This window comes from Spodoptera frugiperda, chromosome 20 (assembly GCF_023101765.2).
Source record: "Spodoptera frugiperda isolate SF20-4 chromosome 20, AGI-APGP_CSIRO_Sfru_2.0, whole genome shotgun sequence".
Lineage (NCBI taxonomy): Eukaryota > Metazoa > Arthropoda > Insecta > Lepidoptera > Noctuidae > Spodoptera > Spodoptera frugiperda.
The window spans coordinates 1,414,790-1,438,886 of NC_064231.1; the positions used below are offsets into that span (position 1 = coordinate 1,414,790).

Consider the following 24,097-nt stretch of genomic DNA (forward strand, 5'->3'; position numbering starts at 1 on the left):
ATTTGAGTGGAATCGAATTATAAATTATGCGCGTTTAATTATTGTGAGATTGAATAAATATCTATACAATAAAATCTATCGCCATGTACCCTTATATAGAGATATTATATGAAAAATGTAGGCACTGTTTATGAATCAACATAAACGTCTCACAATAGCAATTTAACTGAAAATAGCTACACACAATATCTCACAAAGTAGATAACATTCAAAGTTATCAAGTCATTTCCCCGAGTTTTCCTCGAAAGAGATTCTCCCGGATCGCCTCACGATAACGGATCCCGTATAGGGAAAACAACGTACGGGAAAAACGTTAGTGAAATTTCATTAATTTGGTCCTAAGTACGAAAGTGATCCGTCCGGACGATTCAAAGCTCGTTTTTGGGTTGTACAACCCTCTCGGAGGGCTGGGAGGGCCTCGTGTGGTTTTGACCGGTCTTTGTGCGGTCGGATGTAACCCTCACCGTCGTATTGTAGGCTAATATCAGTCCAAACACGTTTGACTTTTAGCCCTCGTACGTAATTATTATACCCTTAATTATTGGCGCTTTAGAACGTTTTGCGATGAATTTATTATGCTCAACTGGGATGTGATGGTTTTATTTACAATTTTAGACTGCGAACCTTTCACTGGGTTATTTTGCTTTTAGTGAGTCGAGTGACGATATAGTATTTAGTACCTGTTGATGCTACTATGACGTAGTGCCTAGACTAAATTAGTGTAGTTAGCTAATGCCTAGATCCAGGAGCTCGTTACTAATGAAGTATGAATTTGCCTAAGCGAAACGAGAATCAATCAATCTCCTATGAGCTTCCTCAGCATTCAGTTCATTACAATGAAGGCTGCCAATATAGTTCAATGGGGCACATAATCGTTCCTTGCATGTTAAGTGATTTATACTTACTACTAATGCGGCTGACCTATATTCACGGTAAGCATTAAGGACACCTATAGCGTCAACGCGACACTTAAAGGGGTGATGTCAGAAAGCGATTAATAGGTCGTCTGGCGTCTCGGGGTGCACCGCGATGGTCTGGCGACCGGAAGCGGCTCGCACCGAATAATCGCATCGATCGCCAAAAAACTAACCCACATACGCACTGGCAGCGTAGCCGGAATTATTAATCGCGAGGAGTAAGGGGGCGAGAGGGTGGCGGAGTGGCGAGCAGCGCGCAGGCGCGGGCGTGCGGCGGGCACTTCGCGAGGAAGGCTCGCGCGCTCCGGCCGCGTCCAGCCCGCGGCGTCGCGATGCGCGAGCAGCCGGCCCCGCGGCCGCTCCCGCAAGCGCCGCGTTAACCGGTACCCATGCAGTGGCGAAAACTTACCAGGTTGAAGTCTTCGCCGGGCGGACAGTCGCGCGCTCGGAGGATGCTCTGCTGCGGCCGCAGGAAGGTATGCGATCCGATCGATAGCGCGCGCCGAAACCGTCGCCCCTCCCGGCCCGGACGCCGACGCCGTTTCGTTACGCCGTTCGACGACCCCGCTCACTAATGCCTCACTAAATCATGCTTCTTCTTGATTCCCATCTTTCCTTAGCCTAAGTTTGTGTCATGAAATGTCTCCTCATGCTGTAGTTTTCCCATTAATTAGTTGCAACCATACTGTAGCTGTCATGACCCATGCCCTCTCTTTAAGTAGCTTGGTGTCCTAAACTGCTTTAACTGTTACTAATTACTTAATTACCTGTAGTTGTAGAAGTATTTATTAAAGTATCCTGACGATTAATTAATCAAAGAACTGAGCATTGAAAAGTTCACGTTTTCTAAGCAATTAGTGAAGTTACGTTGAAGGGCGGGTAATCAATCTGTAGGTCATATGAAAGTGGGCCGTGGAATCGATCATTATTTGTGACCATCGACTATGTGGTTTGATGATTATAGAAAATACATAGTTGTTAGTTGTAGGTACTCTATTTTTAACTTGGTACGGCCCGGCCGCCTGGGTCCTGAAATAAACTTCTTCAATAGAAGATTACTATACCCTCAGTAGCTATTAATTCGAATATAAATCTGTTTAAACTATGATTGGTTAGTAGTGATCGTTAAGGTTGCGCTATACCGCCTTGGGTACATGGTACGTGCAGCATCTCGCCATCTTGTTCAAAGACATTGGTACTAAGCTAAACTTATAGGTAAAGTTTCATGGTACCGTAGTCGCTTATCGTTCGTAGTACTATGTGACCATTAATTTTATCGATTGGATGATGAATGTGTGTGATAATGGGCTTTTTGATAAGTGTGAAGTTTTATCATAATTATAAAATAGCTTGTATTGTTGTACTGAACATTTTGATCTTTATGTTAAGAAAATGCTTTGGTATATTGAACATAATTTGTCGTTGAAATAGGGTTAGTTTTACATTAAATTAATTATTAGGTAATGTTAAATGCAATTAGGTTGAGAAGTAGACTAATGTTTGGAGATTAAATGATTTTCCAATCACATAATTATATAGCATCATTATTATGTATGTGATTATCTCTTAGGTATAGCATAGTGGTTGTAAGTCACTACCAACCACTACTGACTTGCCTCAAAAACGTATATCTATATCATACACTCAACGCTATTCCAATTGGACTGCACGGTTAGCGCGGTGGCTGGGCTCGGCCGGCTGCTGTGCAACGTGAAGCGGGTTCGATTCCCGCACGAAGCAACTCTGATCCATAAATGTGTAGGTGAACTTATATGTTTGTTAACGCACCCACGACACAGGAGAAAACTCAAGTGTTATTTTTTAAAAAGAAAAAAAGGCTCCATATTATTGATAAACCGGAAAAAGTCGCTCTAAAACTTTACCTAGAATGGAAATCAAACCCCAGACATCTTACTTAGCAGTCGCATTTACGGCCACTTTACCATTGAAGCAACATTCACAGCGTAACTTCCCATGTCTACACTGGACTATAGCTCCAACTCTGTCTACCCCCTGACATACTCACACATATTAAAGATTATAACAACATAGATACAAATTTATACTCACACACAGAAGATTTAATGGCCGTTTAAACTGGAAATGTAATTACACGTTATCGTGCGATCGCTGTCACTTAAACTGATGTTTAAGTTCAAATACTACATACTTATGAATTACTTTTGTCGCCTATCATTAATCATTTTAAATGTAAACGTTTTACAAATGGTACTATAGAAATTAGTTACTTACTGAAGTGTTGGGGAAAATTTTGTCTTTATTACTTTAAGTAGGTTGAGAGTACTACTACTAAGGTTGAGATCGATATAATGTATTTATTTAGGTGTATTAATACATCTGGGATATAAGGCGTGACACGTCTTTTATCCCAGAAGGGGAAGGCAAAGTTGCTAATTATGGCATGTAATGCTACTGTACAATGTACACCCACTTTTCATAATTTATCTTTAATACTAATTAAGGCTAACCTCCTATTCATGGGACTTTATAACACAAATGGTAAGTAAGTATCAGGCAGGTTGCAAAAGCCATAGGTAGTTACAATGAAATCTGGCATCATATATTTATTTAGTATGTAGATAGGTATATGCATATATACGATAACCTCATTGGTCGAATAGTCGTCTACATCTACCGAGATTTGTGTCTTGCCGGATAAAGTTCTATTACTAGTACTTTTAAGCAGTTGCACAATTACCACATCTATATCAAGGCAGATAGAGATGTAATTACATTAACACACTAAACAAATGTTTTACATTCCGTCCGTAATGTTATAAATATGGATATTTGAACAACTATAACTCGTGTTACCATCACGTAAGTTCGACTTTTATTCGTCGCGTTTTATTGTCATATCGCTGTAATGATTTATGTCACGAATCGCTCACTGTGTGTAGATAGATGTATAGATACATATCTGATATAGGTGTACTGAGTTTACAAATCTAGATGTTTTTAGGTTTGATTGAAGGGAATTTTTAATTTTAGATACTTTTTTGTGGGTTGTCATAGCAACGTTACGCCTTTTATACCCGAAGGGGTAGGCAGAGGTATTACGACATGTAATGTCGCTATATAATGTACACCCATTTTTCACCATTTGTGTTATAAGTCCCATGTGGGTGGGTTGTCTTTTTGATTTACTGGTTGACCGTTTGTTGAGTACCTTTATGCCTTGTTCACATTACGCCAGTATTTTAGTCCAGTAGCAAAGTACTTAGTAGTTCTTTCTCGCTCGTGTCCCAAAATCTAAGCGAGAGAGAACTACCAGATACTCGCTACTTGACTAAAGTAAGTACTCGCGTAGTCCGAACAAGGCATTAGGTAGAATATTTTTTAGAATTCAGTTGTGTGAAGATGTAACTTCATTACATGGTTTATATTTCGGTATATGGGCTTGGAATTCGGCTTGTGTGTATTCGGTGAGGAGCATCATTTTTATTGAGATATTTCTGTCTTTATTATATAGTCACATAACATAATTACAAAAGGCGGAAAGGGGCTCAAAACTTTCGACTTAACGATCAAAAATACATTTAGGTATACTTAATTCAAAGATTTACACTGTTTGTATAAATCTTTTATTAATTTTTGGATAAACAGAAATCCCGATTGAAGTAATTGCTACATTTAATAATTAATAATTAACGCTACCGTGTTGGTTACGAGTTATGTAGGTCAATGATCCTCCCCAAAAAAAGCATGGGGTGAAATTCGGCAGATATAAAAAATGGGTATTCAATATTCAACTCTGTTCTTTACGATTTTGTTCTTAATTTGAGTAAAATGGGGATATTTTAAAGATTTTTGTTTAATAAAGATTGCTATTCGCAGACATTTTTGCAAGGTAAAAAAGAGAACCTACTTTTTTAAAGTCATTTAAAATAAAACTAGGGTGTCTAACGTTTATAAATAAAATTAAACTTGAAAATACACTATATTTCAGTATGTTTAAATTTTTATAATAACTATCATATACATACTAAATTAACTAATAAAATCACGTACATTAATGGAGAAAAGCTCTACTAGTTTCGCCGACAGTAGCCTGCGCGACATCGCCACACACGCTGCTCATAATAAAGAGTCCCTCTGTGACTCGAAACTAGTAGAGATTTTCTCCATTAATGTACGTAAGTAAACAGTGAGTTTTTAGTTTAAATGACTGTACCTTGATATCAAACTCAAATCGAAGGTGACAGACATAACCTGCACATGTAAAACACACCTTTAATATTCATATTCCCTCATTCTTTCTTTAGTACCACACTTTTCTACATTCAACAGAGCGTTTGCATCAACCATTCCGTCGGTTTTACACTGATGACGTAATATATGTAGGGGGTCTTCATATTTTATACAACCTTACATCATGAACCATACCTGATGGGAGGGACCATCAAAACGATTTTATATTTACTGGTTCATTTTTCGAGTGTATTTTGGTTGTTAAATGTTAAAACACTTTAGTAATTAGGTTGTATTTTAAGGCGACATGAGTTGTTTCGTCTTTGAGTATCGTCTTTTTGGCAGTTGGGCAAAAAGAAAATGATAAGACTTATTACAAGCTCTCGCTCGTTCCTTTCAGATAAATTAACAAGAACTTTATAAAAGGATATAATGATTTCTGTAGATGCAACGTCAACGTCACGCTTTTTATCCCGGAAGGGGTGGGCAAAAGACCAGTAATCCTTTGCCCGACCCGGGAATCGAATCTGTAAAATCGATTTCTGTAGATATTCCATTTAATTATTACCTAGTTTGAAAACTGCAATAGAAACCGTTAGGAAACAAACAATACAATCCATTCTAAAAAGAATTGTACAACCGCACTTTTCCATAGTTTTCACACACAACAATATTTCATTCGCGTACCGCATTCAAAACAACTCGAGACCGACAGAGATAATCAACGCTACGGCACAATATTGTGATGTGAAGTGACTCCAGTACTCCACTCCATTCAACCTTCACCGAGGGTTGAGCTACCCGAGCTGGGCGTGGCTTACGTCAAATTACGATAATCAAAGTACGACGCACTTTGAATTAGTAACTAACTTTCCATGGTTTCTTAGAACCACTTGACAACTATTTACCGTCGCGACTCGATGATGAAGTGTCACCCAGTTAAGGGTAGATTTACATAGTTAAAGTAATTATGTTAAGGAGTTTAAATACCGAGAAGTTAACATTTCTCGGTTATGTTTGGAAAGTCCTTTTAAGTGGCTTAGTGAAACTGTTTTCGCAGTTCTGAACGGGTTTTTCTTTTTAAGACTTTATTAGCTGCTGACTGAAAGCTGTTGAAGGCAAATTCTAAGGTATTTAACTTAGAGCAATAATGACCGCGTTAGCAGTGAAGGTGTAGGTAATTATACCTACTTTTTCAATAGGTTCTTTCATTCCAAACTCAACATCATTGAACGATACACAAAAGTCTGAAAAACGCTCTCAAATAAAATTGTTTACGCTTATAAGTTCATGGCATCACAAATGACTGCACGGTTGGTGCGGTGGCTGGGCAACTGGCTGCCGCGCAACGGGTAGCGGGTTCGATTCCCGCACGGAGCAACTCTTTGTGTGATCCACAAATTGTTGTTTCGGGTCTGGGTGTCATGTGTATGTGAATTTGTATGTTTGTAAACGCACCCACGACACAGGAGAAAATCCTAATGTGGGGCAACGTTTTTTTAAAGAGAAAAGAGAAAAGAGAAACAATACTGACGTATACTCTAAATTAAAATTGTTATCACGACAGTGACTGCAATATTGGAAAAATAAAATTTGTTACCTATGTGTAACGTAGCTGCAGTTCGTTGCTTTCAAAAACTGATAAGGTTTTGATGCAAAATATGTATGAGATATGATTGTATGCACAGCTGAAATATACCAACCCTGACACATTTGTTAAAAACTTTGATAGTCCGTCCCAAATAGTAAAAGGTTCTGTACTTATTGACGAGTTGCTTAGTTTCAGTGTGATTCAACACAATGATAGCCAGATTCTCTATGGCATTTATGTTTCATACTCTTTATGAGCGAAATGAATACATTTCTGGTATAATATTAACGGATTATTTCTCCCAAAGTTTAGCTAAAAATGCATCACAACTCCTACGAAATATAATAAAAAAATATATATTACCAAACAATAGCTCTAGTTTATCTAAGATAAATTGTTAAAAGTTGCAACAACTATAGTCCATTGAAATGTTACAATTTGAGGGCCGAATTATGCATTTTTTAGAGGACGCAATTTTATTTTTTGATCATGTAGGGGGGTCAATAGAAGCTTAACTTGAAGTTTGTGGGGTCGCCACCCTTGTCCCTCGGCCGCCATCTTGGAAAAAGGGATGGAAACACTTTTTTTGCTATATCTCGGAAACTATGCATCGTAATAAAATTTTTAAAATCATAATTTGTAGAAAATTATTTTGCCTACAAATATGTTTAATAACTTTTTGCCCTAAATTAACAATTAAAGAAGTTATAAGTAAAAAAGTGAAATTATGTTAATAAAATTTTCTCTTTTGCTCTATAACTTTTTTTTACATTTTATAAATAAATGGCTTCAGACCAATCTTGTAGAATATTTTTCGAGAAAAATTTTTCCCTACAACTGTTTTCAATTTCATTCATTAGAAACTCAGTTACAGCGCTCCGAAGTTAACCGGGTTCGTCAAATTAGTCCAGTCAAATAAGCTTAAATTAGGTAAGAATCTCGGAATGCGAGATGACCAGCTGTAATTTTGTAAATACTTGTATATTGACACCCTAAAACTTGTCTCAAAACCATGGTATATATGGTAGGGTGTAAGCAACTCTTAAAATTCAGGGTCAAAGGTCCCAAAAATCGTTCTTTTGCGGTTTTTTGGAAATAACTCATTTCCTATGGGTTTTTGGTATTTGTATTCATTATCAATATTGTAAAATACAAAATTCTCTACAACTTTTGTCAAAATTTTTTTTACATGGTGAACCGTTGTCGAGTTAGAGGGCGGAGAACGCACAGTCAATTTTCCACTTTGGAAGCGTCTATCTTTCAAATAATTGAATTTGACGAAAAATGGTTTTAGAAACCATAACGTCTTTTTTAATGTCCTATCCATAACCAACCATCACGGATAGGTTAGCTGAAAAAAAAAATGTCTGATATGTGATGCAGTGACCGTGCGTTCTCCGCCCTCTAACCCGAAAACGGTTCACCATGTAAAAAAAAATTTAGACAAAAGTTGTAGAGAATTTTGTATTCTACAATATTGATAATGAATACAAATACCAAAAACCCATAGGAAATGAGTTATTTCCAAAAAACCGCAAAAATACGATTTTTGGGACCTTTGACCCTGAATTTTAAGAGTTGCTTACACCCTACCATATATACCATGGTTTTGAGACAAGTTTTAGGGTGTCAATATACAAGTATTTACAAAATTACAGCTGGTCATCTCGCATTCCGAGATTCTTACCTAATTTAAGCTTATTTGACTGGACTAATTTGACGAACCCGGTTAACTTCGGAGCGCTGTAACTGAGTTTCTAATGAATGAAATTGAAAACAGTTGTAGGGAAAAATTTTTCTCGAAAAATATTCTACAAGATTGGTCTGAAGCCATTTATTTATAAAATGTAAAAAAAAAGTTATAGAGCAAAAGAGAAAATTTTATTAACAAAATTTCACTTTTTTACTTATAACTTCTTTAATTGTTAATTTAGGGCAAAAAGTTATTAAACATATTTGTAGGCAAAATAATTTTCTACAAATTATGATTTTAAAAATTTTATTACGATGCATAGTTTCCGAGATATAGCAAAAAAAGTGTTTCCATCCCTTTTTCCAAGATGGCGGCCGAGGGACAAGGGTTGCGACCCCACAAACTTCAAGTTAAGCTTCTATTGACCCCCCTACATGATCAAAAAATAAAATTGCGTCCTCTAAAAATGTAAAGCTCATGTAACATTTCAATGGACTACTAGCAAAAGATTTTAGCACAAAACATACGAAACATTTTCTTCTTTCACAAAAGCAGCCCTAAAACCCTGACAACTAGATACGATAACAGCTAAGTGAAGCGTGCTAATAGGCTTAGTGCGTCCTCTTTATCTTGCCAAAGTGTCCCACTATCTATTGTCACAGCACACAATATTGCAGCTGATGACGTCACTACGTGGGCGGACAACTTTACTCAGGGTAACTTGTTTCATGAATGGGAACAGTGTTCGGATATCGATAGGATGATAGGCAAAGTTCAAGGACTTTTGTGCATTGATGATTTTATTGTACAGGTGGATTGATTCGTTTGTTGTGTTATGTGGTGTTAGTTTAGGGGTGCTTTTCCGCCAGAGATGTGCTATGTTACGTTATTGTGGATTAGGGTGGAGCGTCAATGTATGGAGAAAAAAAAGTAATCGAATCGTTTTTGAATACTTGCAGAAAGTTGCATTTGGCAAAATTATACGTAATTATATATTTTTTTATTTTTTTTGATATACTTTTTAGCCCTCTACCAAAGCTTAAAGTTTCAAAAAAAAATCAAATAATGTATTTTTCTGAACATATAGATAATGGTACAAAAATCAAATTTTCAGTATATTTTATCATTCAGATTATAAAAAAACAAACCAGTTTTATATAAACATCTTTTTAGAGAAAAATAAAATAAAATAAAAATAAGAAATTGAAATGCAAGAAGTGGTAAAATCGAGAAAGAATCCGAAATTATTAATTTATTTTTTGGGTACCACAAAATTTCTTTTCGTCTCAAAATATGGCATTATTGACCGTAATTTTATTATAGAACGAATTAACCCATCTCTGGCTTTTTCCCAAACACTGTAGTTGATGCTTCAGTGACCATTTTTACACATCGTTCTACCGCTTTGTGTGACATGGGTAATCCGGCAATTCCACCATAATTGGCAAGTCAGATGCAAGTAGATTTACCAATTCTATGTCACTGATATCCCTTAATATTGGAGGAGACGTTACCTGTGATTCACTCCATACAATCATATCAGTATAGTCTTTTGCGTCGTAGTTTAACTTCAGAACTTTTAATAATCTTATCCCAGATTGTTGACTTTTTCTGGCTGCGATTATTCGTCTTATTGCCAATTCTTTTATATGTGGCCGATTATCGTATAACATAGCTAATAAAAGATTTTCAGGATGTGCAAAAAATGAATTTCTTTGTATAACTGGATCAATAATCTGCTTAACGTCAGAGCTAAGGTTTCGGGAAAATTCTATTAATTTATATACGTGTGTTGGGCCTTGTTTAAATGAACTTTCTTTCTTTATAGAAAACCAAACGGGAGCATAAACTTTAACAATATATTCTGTGAGCTTTATTAACTGTGTTGAAGGATTGAGTGTGGAAACATATAGTCTCAAGATTCTGTTAGCTGTTGTCAACCAACGCGCATGAGCCATTTTACCCGGATTTTTGTAAACACTAGAAATAAGAGGCTGTTCCAATATTTTTCTCTTTTTCTTTGTTTCTAACAAAAATAATATGCTTTAAAGTATCTGCTACAGTTGGAAGCACAGATTTATTTATCAAACAAGGTGATCCAAAAATGGGGCAATCTGCTTCGTTTCGGAAAATTCTCTTCGACATTATAACGTAGGTATTTTATTAATTTTAAACTCACAATTTAAAACGAACTGAATCACACAATTAATAGCACTGGAATAATGTTAACGTGAAGGTAGAAATGTAAATAACATCATCATCAAAACATTCCAACTACACAACTCAACTTACAAAGTACCCACTATCTTACTATCTATTGGATTTTTAATAAATTTGGCGTAGTATTATCATACGTTAGCAATTTATTACCATTATATGGACTACTTATTATGAAATTTATGATATACAGGATATTATAATTCACAATAATAATAAAATAATTGTTTATTTCTTTGTATATGAAGTTCTTTAGTATGGGTCGATTTCAAGATTTTTTATAAACTTCAAGCGGCAGTAGAGGGCTAAAAGTGGGTTCCAATATTTTTTTTATTATTTTTCTCGTACATTTGGGAGTACAATACAACAAACTGCTGCTATTCAAATGTGAAAATCAAAAATTTTTTTTGACGCTCCACCCTATTGTGGATGCGTTTGGCTTCCACCAATCTTATTCATTGGTACAGGTAGCTTAGCACTGGCGGAAATTCACTTAGCAAAGCTATGTTTTTTCTATGAAAGGCTTCACTACTATCGATACAACGTATACTCGAGCTGCGTATTTTCCTCGCACTGCTACTATCGGTGGAAACGGTCACATAGTTTCACAGCTTAGCTATTACATCTTCATAGCATAGCACATCTCTGCTGGAAAAGCATCCTAAATGTGAGAGTTTCTGGAATTCTACTTAGGTATCATATATTTTCCTTGTTACTCACTTGGCTTACAATGTAGAGGCAAAGGTGATCTTTTTCTAAAACTTTCTATGATTCACATAAAAAGAAAATTAGGAGCATGAATTAACTAATGTATACAATAGTTATTCTTCTATCACTCTTCATCAAGAACAGCAACAATACATAGACAAGAATATCAATGCATCGATGACATTACTCGAAATCGTATCGATATTTCATTCGATTATTGTAACAGTGCATTAACTGTTATTTATGGAACCATCCATTCGCTGTCTCGTTCGAATTTCGAATATTGTGTTGCTTTTGTTTATTGATGGTTATTGTTATTGTTTTCGATTTATAAAGTTCATTGAACTTGATGGGTTGTTGTAATATTGTTATTGGAATTACCTGTAATTATTGCAAATTGATGTGATACGAGTAGATGTTTATACTGTTCATTTATCAAATATAAAAGTATTTTTTTGTTGGTACATACCTAGTACATAATACAAAAAGAAAAAGTACAAGGTTATTTAAAAAATATTGGTATTGCTGTTATCAACAAATAGGTGTTAGGACAATGAAAGAAAAACATCTCAATAAGGTTGCTTATTTTAACAAACCCCGGAGCTGCAGCTCGAAAAATAGGAGTAGAAACGGGCTGGTTTTTAGTCAAGAAGAATCTGACACTCCCTTTCGCGTCGCCCAAGACAGGATCAGTCACTGGATGATTTTCCCTCTTAAAAAAAGTGTACCAAACTCAATCACAATTAAAAAAAAACTTATAAAATCAATAACAAAAAATGCAAGAATCAAAGAACAAACGTTCTAAGACAATATCTTAAACAAATTGAAAGGATCATTGCTCGAAGCTAGCTACTGCTTCCATTTAGCTGGCTCAATTTAAATAAATCAGCCGAGGCAATTCACAATAGGTTTATATAATAAATTCAATCGTCCGTCGACTTTCCCGTCTTTGTTCGTCGTTTAACCAATTTACCCAACTTTTAACGTTGTTTCAGTATAAAAGTATATTTTCTTTCTTTGTTTTACGTTTGTAACCTTTGTCGCTGCTGAGGAAAATTACTAGAATTATTTTTGATGAATTTTCGTTTGATGAATTGCTATGACATTTGATTCGGTTAATTGGTAGTTACTGGGGTAAGTGGGCTTAATAGTTAGTCACTAATGAGCATAAATCTCCTGTCACATTCAACAGTCTGAAGACTATTAGGCGAGGTTAAGACTTTGGCAAGTTTTGTAGGTTTCTAAAGGAGGTTTTCCGATGTGTTGTACTTATTTTTTCACTTCAGAATAAAAGGTAAGAACGTTGAATTCTGAAGTTGTCTTCAACAAAGCAAGGCGCATGTTATCGGGGGCGTTCAAGTGATTTCGACTTTTTGTATTTATCGACACCAAAACCGAGAACCTGACCTCATAGAGACTGTTTTTAACTGACTTACTACGGATCGCTGGTACACATACCTACTACGAACTTCTAGACCTCACTTTATGAAACCCTGTTGGAGGTGGAAGCAGCGATCTTTCTAAAATAATATAACTAATAGGTACCTAACGTAACATAAAATATAGAACGCTACCAATATTCTAAATGTCACACAATGATCACGCATCCTTGTATCCATCGAAGCGTTCATCTCGTGTGACCTAACTTTAGATAAACACCCACGTAATGACGTCATCTCATCTGACGTCATGTGGGACGTAGATGCATCGAACGAGAAACCTTAGTGAATTAAAAAGTGCGTCAGTAAGGGTGTCAGATTATACCTAACTTGTAAAGTTTATTCATATGGCAATATGATCATCTCCTATTACATGGGACTTATAACACAAGTGTATAGCGGTTTTACATGCCGTAACAGACGTGCATCTCTGCCTACCCCTTTCTGTTGTAGTCACGTGTGTACTTTCATATTTATAAAAATCCGAAAGTTAGTTATTGATAATTTTGCGAAGATTTGCAATATCAATAGTTATTACAAAATCTTACACCTAATTTAATGTTCCGATATCCTATGTTACTAATGGTGTCATAAGACGTGGACAGAAAAACGTTAAATCATATTTGCAAGATAAAACATCTAGTTCATTTCTATTGGTGTTCATTTCATCTTATGTAATCCTATTGCTTACAAGAATGGTTTAGAATAAAAGTTAATCTTAAAGGACGAAATATCAGGAAAACATTTGAATAAAAACATTATTTGTACACGTTTTCCTTGTAAATGTACGAGATAATGCGAAGGAAAACATCTTTTCGACGGATTTTTCTCTTTAAATCTCTTTTACAATGAATTTTCCTTAACATAATTATTACTTTATTGGTATCACCGGCTTATATGGAATGTATACATAAAAAATATGTCTGTTTATTTTATTTATTTCATTTTAAGTGGACGGTTATGATGTCTCCTGGGAAATTTAGTTTCATTTCTGACTTCAGTCACACATACTAAATCTACGGTGAGACTATTTTTAGTTGGTAGAGAATGTTAATTAAAGCAACGAGCGAAAAGTTGATGAAACGTATTTAGCACTTTATATTGCGGTGCCTTCTCTTGTAAATTACAGACCCTAGTAGTCATTTAGATAGGAGAAATAAAATTTTATTTCTTCTAAGGATACCTCTAAAATCAAGGCTGTCAAAGCCATTGCTTTCTCCGTGATATATATTTTTTATATTATATATTTGAGGGGGTCGATGTTTGGCCACTATCTTGCCTGGTGGTTAGCGCTGATGCGGCCTATGATGGAGCACGTCTAAGCATAATATAGCAGACTCTGGTACATATAAGTATATACATAGGCCGTAGTCTATGCTTAGAAAAATAGAGTACCTATATCATGTTTTATCATGGTCCAATTACCCCCTTCCCAATCTTCCCAATCCCGGATTCCACAACAACCCTTAGATTCCTAACTCTCATAAGGCCGGCAACGTACTTGTAACGCCTCCGGTGTTTCAAGTGTCCATGGGCGGCGACGATTGCTCACCATCAGGTGATCCGTCTGCTCGTTTACTGTCTTATCCCAAAAAAAGTATAGGTACTCTATTTTTCTAAATCTGGTTTATCTAACACAGACGATGCCAAGTAGGTTATGTTTGTATTATTGACAATAGATTTGCTAAGACCATAAATAAATATGTAACCTAGTTTTCAGAACAACCTTCCATAGACCTTATTTGGCTCTTCGCCATGGTTTATTGATGTTATTTGGGGCAGAATAACATGTATATCACTTAAATTTATTATTTTTATCGCGGCTTCTGTTGGTTATAAAGTTGGTTAGTAAGTATAAAGTTAGGCAAACATAATATTTGAATATGGTGAGCTTGGGTGATGGATTCGTAATTCTACACCTTTTATGTTTCATTTCAGATTGAAAAGTAATCATTCAATCGTTTAGATCTCAATTATTATTAGAATATTCATATTATTACTCTAGATTTTGATTTCAAAATACACAATTCATTAAATCGTGGCCATAAAATAGGACACATTTATCCTGGAAAAATACGTAAAAAAAAACTTAATTTTTCTGTTTTATACTATAGAACGCGAGCTCAACAGCAGTAGCCCAATAGAGGGATCTATTTAATTATTATGGGCCTAGCCATATTTGGGTCCAATAGATATTTATAAGATGTCATTGTCAGAGTTACTCAAAATGGAGAAATAAAACATCCGAGCGAAGACCGACATCCGCGCGGACTGAGTCGCGGGCGGAAGCTAGTGATTAAATAAAGAACAACACAAGTCCCCCTCCACCAATAACTCTATGTCTTCTACACACACATTGACATAAATATGAAAATAAAAAATTCAAAGAAGCGGTCGTCGGGAATACGAAATGTTAATCCATTTTGATTCTTATCTCTCACTGAAATTACAGTCGACCGATAGATATGGAAAGTCAATGCAATTATTTACCCATTAGCTGTTTACATTCTAGTTTTAGGAAGGGATTATTTTAAATACTAATTAGAAAGAAATCGGTGAACGTTTACACCTAACCTATACTTGCATGAGAAGGTTTGAGAATTAATCATTACGTTTGCTCAATGCGGGTTGGCAATTTTAAATTTATAATTAGAAATCATAACCCCAGGTTTCTTCGCTATATTTTTTCACTGTTGGTCAATGATGTCTAATTGGTCCAAGAAAGTACACATTATAACTCGGAAAAAGTCACATTGGTACTAGCCGATGGTAGATTTCGTACCTGCACACTTATGCATAAGAAGTAGGTGTCTTAAACCTTGGGACCACAACGACTTGATAATTTTTCTAAGAATTAACTTCCCAACCATGGTTATATCTCCAGATAAAAAAAATACTAAAATGTTTCGTTGTGACGTAAAAGAAAGACAAACATACTCTGGCATTTGTAACATTGGTTCCGATTTTCACGCTAGAAGCGTAAGTGTAGCGTAAAATCTGTGTACTAATAGTCACTCGGCTAATGGTAAACCGTTAGTGAGTAAACTTTTAACAGCTTCAGTAATTGGACTAACAGGACTTCACGCTTTAGTGACTTCAAGTTGTAACTCCTATGGAATATGGGTATCGTTTAAATTAAAAACTTCTTTAAAATGAAGAACAATAAGGAATATTTAAGAGAGGTTGACTATATAAACATGTCAATATACAAACTCCTTAATGTACCATAAAAACGCTAATATGCTACGAAAGTTCGTAGCCCCCGTAGTCTCGTAGCCCTCGTAGCGAGCTACGATGAAAAACTATTCATCGTTACAACTTAGAAAATTTTAATAAGCTCTAAATGTTTTCTTTGTTAGACATTCCTTTGAAAAAACCTTATTAATTTGCTTCTAGATAATGATTTACTTTGATTTTTTATACAAAAAAATCTTTACTCAGAAAGTGCCTTTGGAACGGTACGCGTTGATAGCTTTTAAGACATTTTTTGTGGGTTCATAAGAAGGCTCGGTATTGAGAAATTTCCTGCAAAAGCTTTTGTTAACAAGACAAAGTATTTGTTATTTAATGAATCTCATTGTTTGCCCGTAAAGGAGTTCTTTTATGTTAAACATGTTTTCCGATAGTCTTAGGTTCCTTTAATATTCTCAGTATATTTTTTTGTCAGTTCGACCAATTACTCTACGTAAGTATTTTTTAATCATGTGTTGTGTCTTTCTACTTAATTATACATCAACATAATGATTGGTAGGTCGAGCGGTTGATTTGTAGGGGTGATTAAGTAATAATTTTAACGATGAAAGTATTGATTTTGTGTTCATGGTTATACAACAAGGTAATGGGAAAAGAAACAATTGCATGTCACAACAAAATATTACTGTCACTTCATACTCGTTTGACACATTAATGTAAAGAGTATTGGGAATGTCCCACACGAAATGCAAGCTTAAGAAATGTAAAAGCAATCGTATTTGAAAAATCAGGTTACAGCTGACATAAAAGCTTTTAAAAATAGAACCGTAAAAATTCTATCAATACCGCCATTTGCCACTTGAGACTGACAAATATATTTACAGAATCCATTTTCTATTTTTATCTCTATGAGATAGGGGCTATTTTCCTTTGTAACTGATGTTAACGCTTCGCTCCAGTTGTCGACGTTTCAGCTCTCGACCGTCTAGAGCACTTCAGAGTTCGAGTTGGCACCAAATTTTAGGTTTCAACGCTTCTCATTAGGCGCCGCTCACAGAGACAGGCGGGCGAGGGCGTGTGATGTGGAGGGGGGGGGGAGGGTGGTCGGGCGTCAGACCGGGAGGACTATTGTACGTTAAGACGAAGCGTTTTGTTCCACAGCTCTTTATATAACAACTGTACATAGTCTTACACGCAGTCTCACTTACTGATATTAGCGCACTTTGATGCGTGGGATTTCGTTGAAAAATAACAAAACAGAAAGCTCGTAAGGCTCGTCGCGAGACAAAACCAATAAATAACCATGATTACAAGTTGCTTTATGACTTTGTAACTTATAATTTAGTGTGGAAATAAAAACGTGAGGCGTTAAGCACTGCGAACAACAAATTAAAGTAATAATTTACAACATTATTTACGAGTGGTAAATCTAATTTTACGTCAAAATTGGAACATTAAAAATGTTGTTCGATATAATGATTTGGTTAGCATGCAATATTTAAAGTATATACGCTTCATCTGAGACGTATAATTTGGACATAACGTAACACCTAATTAGAAAACGAAAGTAGGTGTTAAATGCTTCATGACTGATCCACTAAATAGCTTTAAAATACTAACTCTATTGAATCACTACATAACGCCCAGTATACAGCAAGAGCTCTTACAATAATTCACATAATAGAACATACTTATAATGTATAGTTCGACACCTGCGGTGGGAAGCGCTTAAAAGCGTCGGTCGCCATTTCACTTATCAAGCAATTAAAGGAGTAATTTTATGTGTGCTACAATAATTAATGGACTTGAAAAACAACACAGTATTTAGTACGTGATTAATTTTCCAGTTAGGTACTATGTAACAATTACTATGTAGTTGACTAGTTGCAAATTGGATTATGAGTGATTCGTTTATTTTATACTTCGCTGAGTTTGTTGTAGCTGCACGGTAATTTGTAGTTGCATTTAATTGGTCGTGCGCGATTCATTTGAGTATGTGACTTGAATTTAAGGTTTTCCTGATACAATTGGTCTTTTACTAAACTATTTATTTTGCTGACTACTTTTAATCTATTGCATTAGATATTTCTATTGCAGTTACTTATCGGTTTTTATATTGACTGTAACGGGGTTTTAATTTGTACTCATTTTATTTATTGTTATTTATTTATTTTAACTCACAGTGTTCATTAGTAACAATTTGACCTATATACTATGTTATTTAAATATTATCACACACACAAACTGAACCTAAATAGACACACAAGATTAGTAACGCAATAGGGATGATGACGGGGTATGAAAATTAAAAATGTAATTAGTCCGTCAGTTAGGTAATGAAAAAATATTAGACACGTATTTTTTTATTTTGTCATATAAGATAACAATACTTAGATAAAATGAATCAAAGTTTAGGAGTGGGAGCTAACTACGTCACTATAGAGTATAAAACGTACTCTAAAGTGACGTCACGCGATATTTCAAATGGATATATCTTCGAAAGTATTTGTTTCCGTAAGAAAATAAAAAATACGTGTCTAATATTTTAAAATAATCTACAAGACGGACATTAAAATAAAAATTAGTCATCTACCCTATTTTAAGCTTTTGTATTAGAGAATAGGCAATGTTTGTTACCTATTGTAATATACAATTTCAGTAACAAGATACTCTGAAATTATTTAACAAATACTCGTTATGTACGAATTATTCAACATTAAATCTGTCTAGAACTCGTGTAAGATTCAAGGAGGCGTGGCCGTCTAGAGTAGAGTGGAGGCGTCCTTAATGAGTTGTAACATCTACGATGCAACTTGACCTTTATTTACAAAGGGTTAAAGATAAAATTATGATGACAAATATGATGGTAAAATATATGTTTATATGAAAGGTTTAGTTACATTTAATTTTGATCTTATTAAATAAAGGGCTTGTTATGTTTAGAGTTTTAGGTTCTTCAGATTCGGAGCTGCGGAGTGCCTAGCAGGTTTACCGGGCTTCGGGTCGAAATAGGTACGCAGTGGATTTTAGTCAGTAAGAGAATGAATTCAGTGAGTGAGATGGAGTCATCAGACTCTTGAGTTAATGAGACCCTTATTGAGTAAAAACCACCGCATTTTTAGTCTTGCTTTTCGAGCTGGAGCCCCAGTACCTGCTAGGTAGTCCACAGCACAGGATTTCTTCAGAACGATATATACGATTACATTTAATGAAAATGTGTGCACAAGTAATGGTTCCAACTTAATTTTGAATAACAAAATCATCAATCTTCACCAAAGAAGTTTTGCTTAAAATTTAAAAATGCAAATATCCAATCCTTTTAAAGTAGCCCAATATGGCATAAGACGTAGAGGGTAATATGGTACAAAGTTTATAATGGCCCGTACGTGGGACCACGCTGGAGTGCCTTTAATAGCACCACGGGACATTACGCGACTTGTGAATATGTCCCGCTTAAAAATTTTCGCCAAGAGCTTCAAGCTTTTAGTATGAAACTTTGGCAATGTTGTGTCATAAATATTTACATAGGCCGGGACGATGACAGTTATTTTGGGGCTATAATAATGTACAACGGGCCCTAAAATATGTGTTTTATTAAATTTTGCCTTGTAAAGCTTGATGTCTTTATATTGTACTTGTAGATCGAAAATAGTAAACAATGGATTTGTGCGAGCTTTATAACCTAGAACACTGGGTTTCATGTAGATTGTTATAGCGAGAAAATTGTAGGTTTTATTTAGTCATATTGGAAACAACAATGCATATTATGAGTGATTCATCATATCCTCTATTTCATTTGTATGTATATTTTGTCGATTCACTTAGATTATAAATTAAGTACTTAACCTTTTCGAAGGACAAGTGACATCACATCACTATCCAGAACGTTCCTTTTACTCAACTACTCTATTATAATATTTGCAGTAATGTAAACATATGACTAAGAAACATGTGAAGAACTTCTCACTATAGTCTTAATACCTATTTAGTTGAATCACCCTCGGTACAAACGGGACAAAGAAAGGAATTAATTTAGTCGGTGAGTCACCAAAGCCCCTGGCTATGTGGGGTAGGCGTCTCCTGGTAATTCCACACTTTGTCTAAGGTTTCTTTAGCTTATTCTAAACTAAACATTAAAACTGTAGGACGAGACAACTTGTAGCAAAAAACGTAACATGATACTTAGAAATATGTTTTTGTAAATTAATTTTATTATTTTAAGCTTTCGAATGTTGCGAAAAAGAAAATTAGTTATTAGAAAAACCTTACAAAGAAAGAGAGAAAGAGACAAAAAGTTCAGAGTAAGGCTAAAAAATAACGGTCATATATCTTAATCTTAGAGAGACAGTTGAAGAATCGTCCCACTAAATTACTGTTATAAAAGTTAAAATAATATGTGTTTGTGACCTCTAAGCTTCGTAATGCAACGCTTTCATATGAATTCTCGTATAATAGATTACACAGAATTTATAAAATCCACAGATTCAAAGAATTAATCCCCTTTAGAAGACTAGAATATTTATTTTCTTTTCTTATAGATTTCAAAGAAACCCGTAAATCGCAGCTTAGTTCGTGAGCTCAATAAATAAACTTTAAGAGAAATCTTTAAGACGTATTGATTCACTTACTTAGAAGCAACTTATCAAGTTAATGTATTGGTTTTTAAATATTAAAGCAGTAAACAGTAAACGATTGATTTAACGTGACTTCTTTACCAAATGAGAGTTTGGAGTTCAGTTTTATTTACAGCATTCTATCTATAAAGTTTGCAACCAAGACGTGCTAATTTCTATACATTTTTCAAGTGCAGAAGAACCATGCTTCGGCACGAAAGGGCCGGCTCGACCGGAGTGATACTGGTGACCATGGGCGGTGGCGATCGCTTATCATCAGGTGATCTATCTGCTCGCTACCTGGTTTTTATCAAAAAAAAAAAAAAATATAATCACTTTTTTTTCTATTTTATTTATATTCATTTATGGATGCAACATGAGCAGTACGTATTAACTATTATAAAACAAGACATAAATAAAATTAAAAAAATAGGCTAGATAGAATTCTAGTAAGAGCCAATATCTATAGGAATCCTTACCCCATTTCTTCAACAATGTGTTCTATCTGCAAACCCATTGCTATAGCAGATCGAGTAATTTGTTTGCAATACCCGCATGCTAGGCTAGTGGTCTGTGGTAAGGTTGAATCTACAACGCCAGACAGTGAACTATTGACTTGGGATATTGGGATATTTAGACTCTGGCAGCTTTGTGGAGTTTACACTTCGTTGTTCACACATAAATGGCGAAATACATGCTTGAAAAGTAACATGGAATTCAGTTAGGAGCGGGATTAATGATGATGCTTCTCTCATGGCTCAAAATTGAGGACTAGGTTTTCACAAGCAGTTTTGATCATCGATCAAAGTTTTGATAATAGGGTTGATGATTATTTTTATTTTAATGTCCGTCCAGTATTTTTTTTAAAACATTAGCTACGTATTTTTTTATTTTCTAAGAGAAACAAATACTTTCAAAGATAATATTATGTATTTGAAATATTGCGTGATGTCGAAATATTGAGGTACGTTTTATACGTAGAATTGATGTACCTAACTCCCACTCCTAAACTTTGATTCGTTTTATCTAAGTATTGTTATCTTACATGAGAATTAAAAGAATGCTACGTGTCTAATATTTTCTAATTCCAAACTGACGGACTAAATAGATTTTTAATTCTCATACCCGTCATCATCCCTATTTATAGATAAATAATAAAATTCTTAACGGCAGCATCGTGTCCAGATTTCAAAGGGTAACATATATAACTCACAAACTATACCTTCCACGTGTTTCATATCAAAATTACTTGCTCTTCCCAACTTACGGTAACATGAAAACAATTCAAAATTATCCATAACTTATCCTGTAATACTTGAGATTACATCAAGTTGAGGGATGTATCATAAAGCTTTTATTCGACGAAGGAATTCCTCTGACGGCATTGTTTACAAGGTAACCGTTTGTTTTGTACTATATACGTATAAACGTCGAGAATAAATTAAGGGGTACAAAGGGTACTTTCAACAGTTTGCCGTATGAAACAATTATGTGGAATTACCGCCGCAAGGCTTCTCCTACATCAATTATTTGTCGGTTAAATACGACATTTATTGGTGGAAATTGTGTTGTTGGTTTACTACATAAAGTAGTATGTTTATGTTTTTATTTATTGGTAATTTATGTTAGGTTTAAGTGCACAAGTTCTACTCTATAAAATACTTTTTATGGGACTAATCACTGCTATAATGTGGTCTCCCTAAATCATAATTGATGTATTTCTTTGTTTTTATTTTTTACGTGAATTAATTGTATTTATTAATGTGCTTACTCATACTTCTACCTGACTATTTGTTTGCCTAAAGGGCAGGACATGGCTAATTCAAATTGATGTAATTATTTAAGACTACAAGCATGTACAATATTGAAAAAAAAAATGAATTTGAAATTTCGGTTAGATTTTAACGCAATAATGATTATAATTTAGTATCTTTTTGACTGATTAGAGTAAATATAATATTAAATTATAAAGTAGCTGAGTGGTTTCAGTTTTCAACAGATATTCAAGTTGATTTAATTAAGCATCGTATATCATACTCTAATAGTTTCCTTAAGCTCATACATTACAATATTATATTTCAAGCATAATTTTAATATTTAAACTTTGCACTAGTGACGCAGACACAACGCAACTCACAGATAAAAGGATTATGACACTACTTCTGCAAAACAGCATATAATTAGGATAATCCCACATATACAGACAAACACAAGCATCTTTAGTTTACTAACATTTACATAGTAGAGTTGTGGAGTGTAGTGACGACAGAGAAGAATAGTACGTTTGTCAGCACCCTGATTCTTCCTGTGGGTATTAATTATAAGACAATTTACAGAGATGACACGTCCATTGCTCTCTTACAAATCAGGGCGTTTGCTCTTGATACCAATCTCAATGTTAATGCAATTTCAATCCAATAAAATCTCAACAATTACTCAATGTCAAAACTATACAACCTTAATCGTAGCTGTTAAAATAGCACTCAGATTTTCCCCCTCAAAAAAAAAAAAAAAAAAAAAAAAGTAAGACACTTTACAGAGAAATAGGTCCAATGCTCTCTTACAAATCAGGGCGTTTGCTCTTGAAACCAATCTCAATGTTAATGATATTTCAATCCAATAAAATCTCAATAATTATTCAATGTCAAAACTATACAACCCTAATCGTAGCTGTTAAAATAGCACTCAGAGTATGGAATATGAAACAAAACTTAAAACTATTTAGTTCATTCAATATCCACGCAATACTGATGTAATGGGCGTTAGTGTTTGCAACACTGGGCGTTAGCCCATACTCAAGAGTACAAAATTTGACAATATCAATGTTGATCGATCGGAATTGGATTCTAGAGTAAGCTCGTAAAACGAATGGCAAACCCTCTCGTATAAAGGTGCCAGCTGAATATTGCCACGTACTTTTGGAATCATTATAAATTTACGTAGAAAAAAAGTAATTACAGTCGGTGCTTAATTATTTATTTATTAATCCTACACACTAAACAAAATAGAATTCACTTAAAAAATCTAATAAAAAACACTAAAAGAAAACACCACTGAAAATTAAAAGAGGTTTAGACAGAAAATTCTAGACTTACTAATGAAAATTAATCTCTAGACATAAATCATAAAATATAATCATTTCATTGTGTATGTGGCCACAAAAGGTTTCTATAGGAGATTGCACGTTTTGTACATTAATATAAGGTATTTAATTGAAATAAATTGCAGTAATGTATTGTAGAGGATTCTTCTCAGAGAATTATTACTTTGAATTGAAAATGTTTAATGTATGAAACATGTAGTGTATTCTATTGTTTAGTGCGTTTGCTATTATCTTGTGTATAATATTATTTTGCTTTTCAACGAATTAAGTGTGTAACGAAGTAATGTGAACTTTATTTTACATTGTAATAAAATTACTTATCCTTTGACAGTTCCATTACCACTCACAGTCCATATAAATTATTTTAGTTTAAATATCGAATAAAATAGTATCAGTAAAAATGTTGTCAATA

At 34.6% G+C, this 24,097-nt stretch overlaps 1 protein-coding gene across 8 annotated transcripts in view; it reads left to right on the plus strand.

Moving 5' to 3' along the window:
• Positions 1-1,183: 1,183 nt before the first annotated feature.
• LOC118282289 (rho GTPase-activating protein 100F) overlaps positions 1,184-24,097 on the plus strand; it is a 51,882-nt gene continuing 28,968 nt past the window's right edge. For 7 of the 8 annotated variants that reach the window (XM_050701429.1, XM_050701432.1, XM_050701431.1 and 4 more), the window contains exon 1: positions 1,184-1,393. In XM_050701429.1, coding sequence (XP_050557386.1) covers positions 1,307-1,393 — 87 coding nt within the window. In that variant the 5' untranslated portion in view covers positions 1,184-1,306. The remainder of the gene's footprint in view (positions 1,394-24,097) is intronic. The other variant, XM_035603286.2, reaches the window with a different exon arrangement.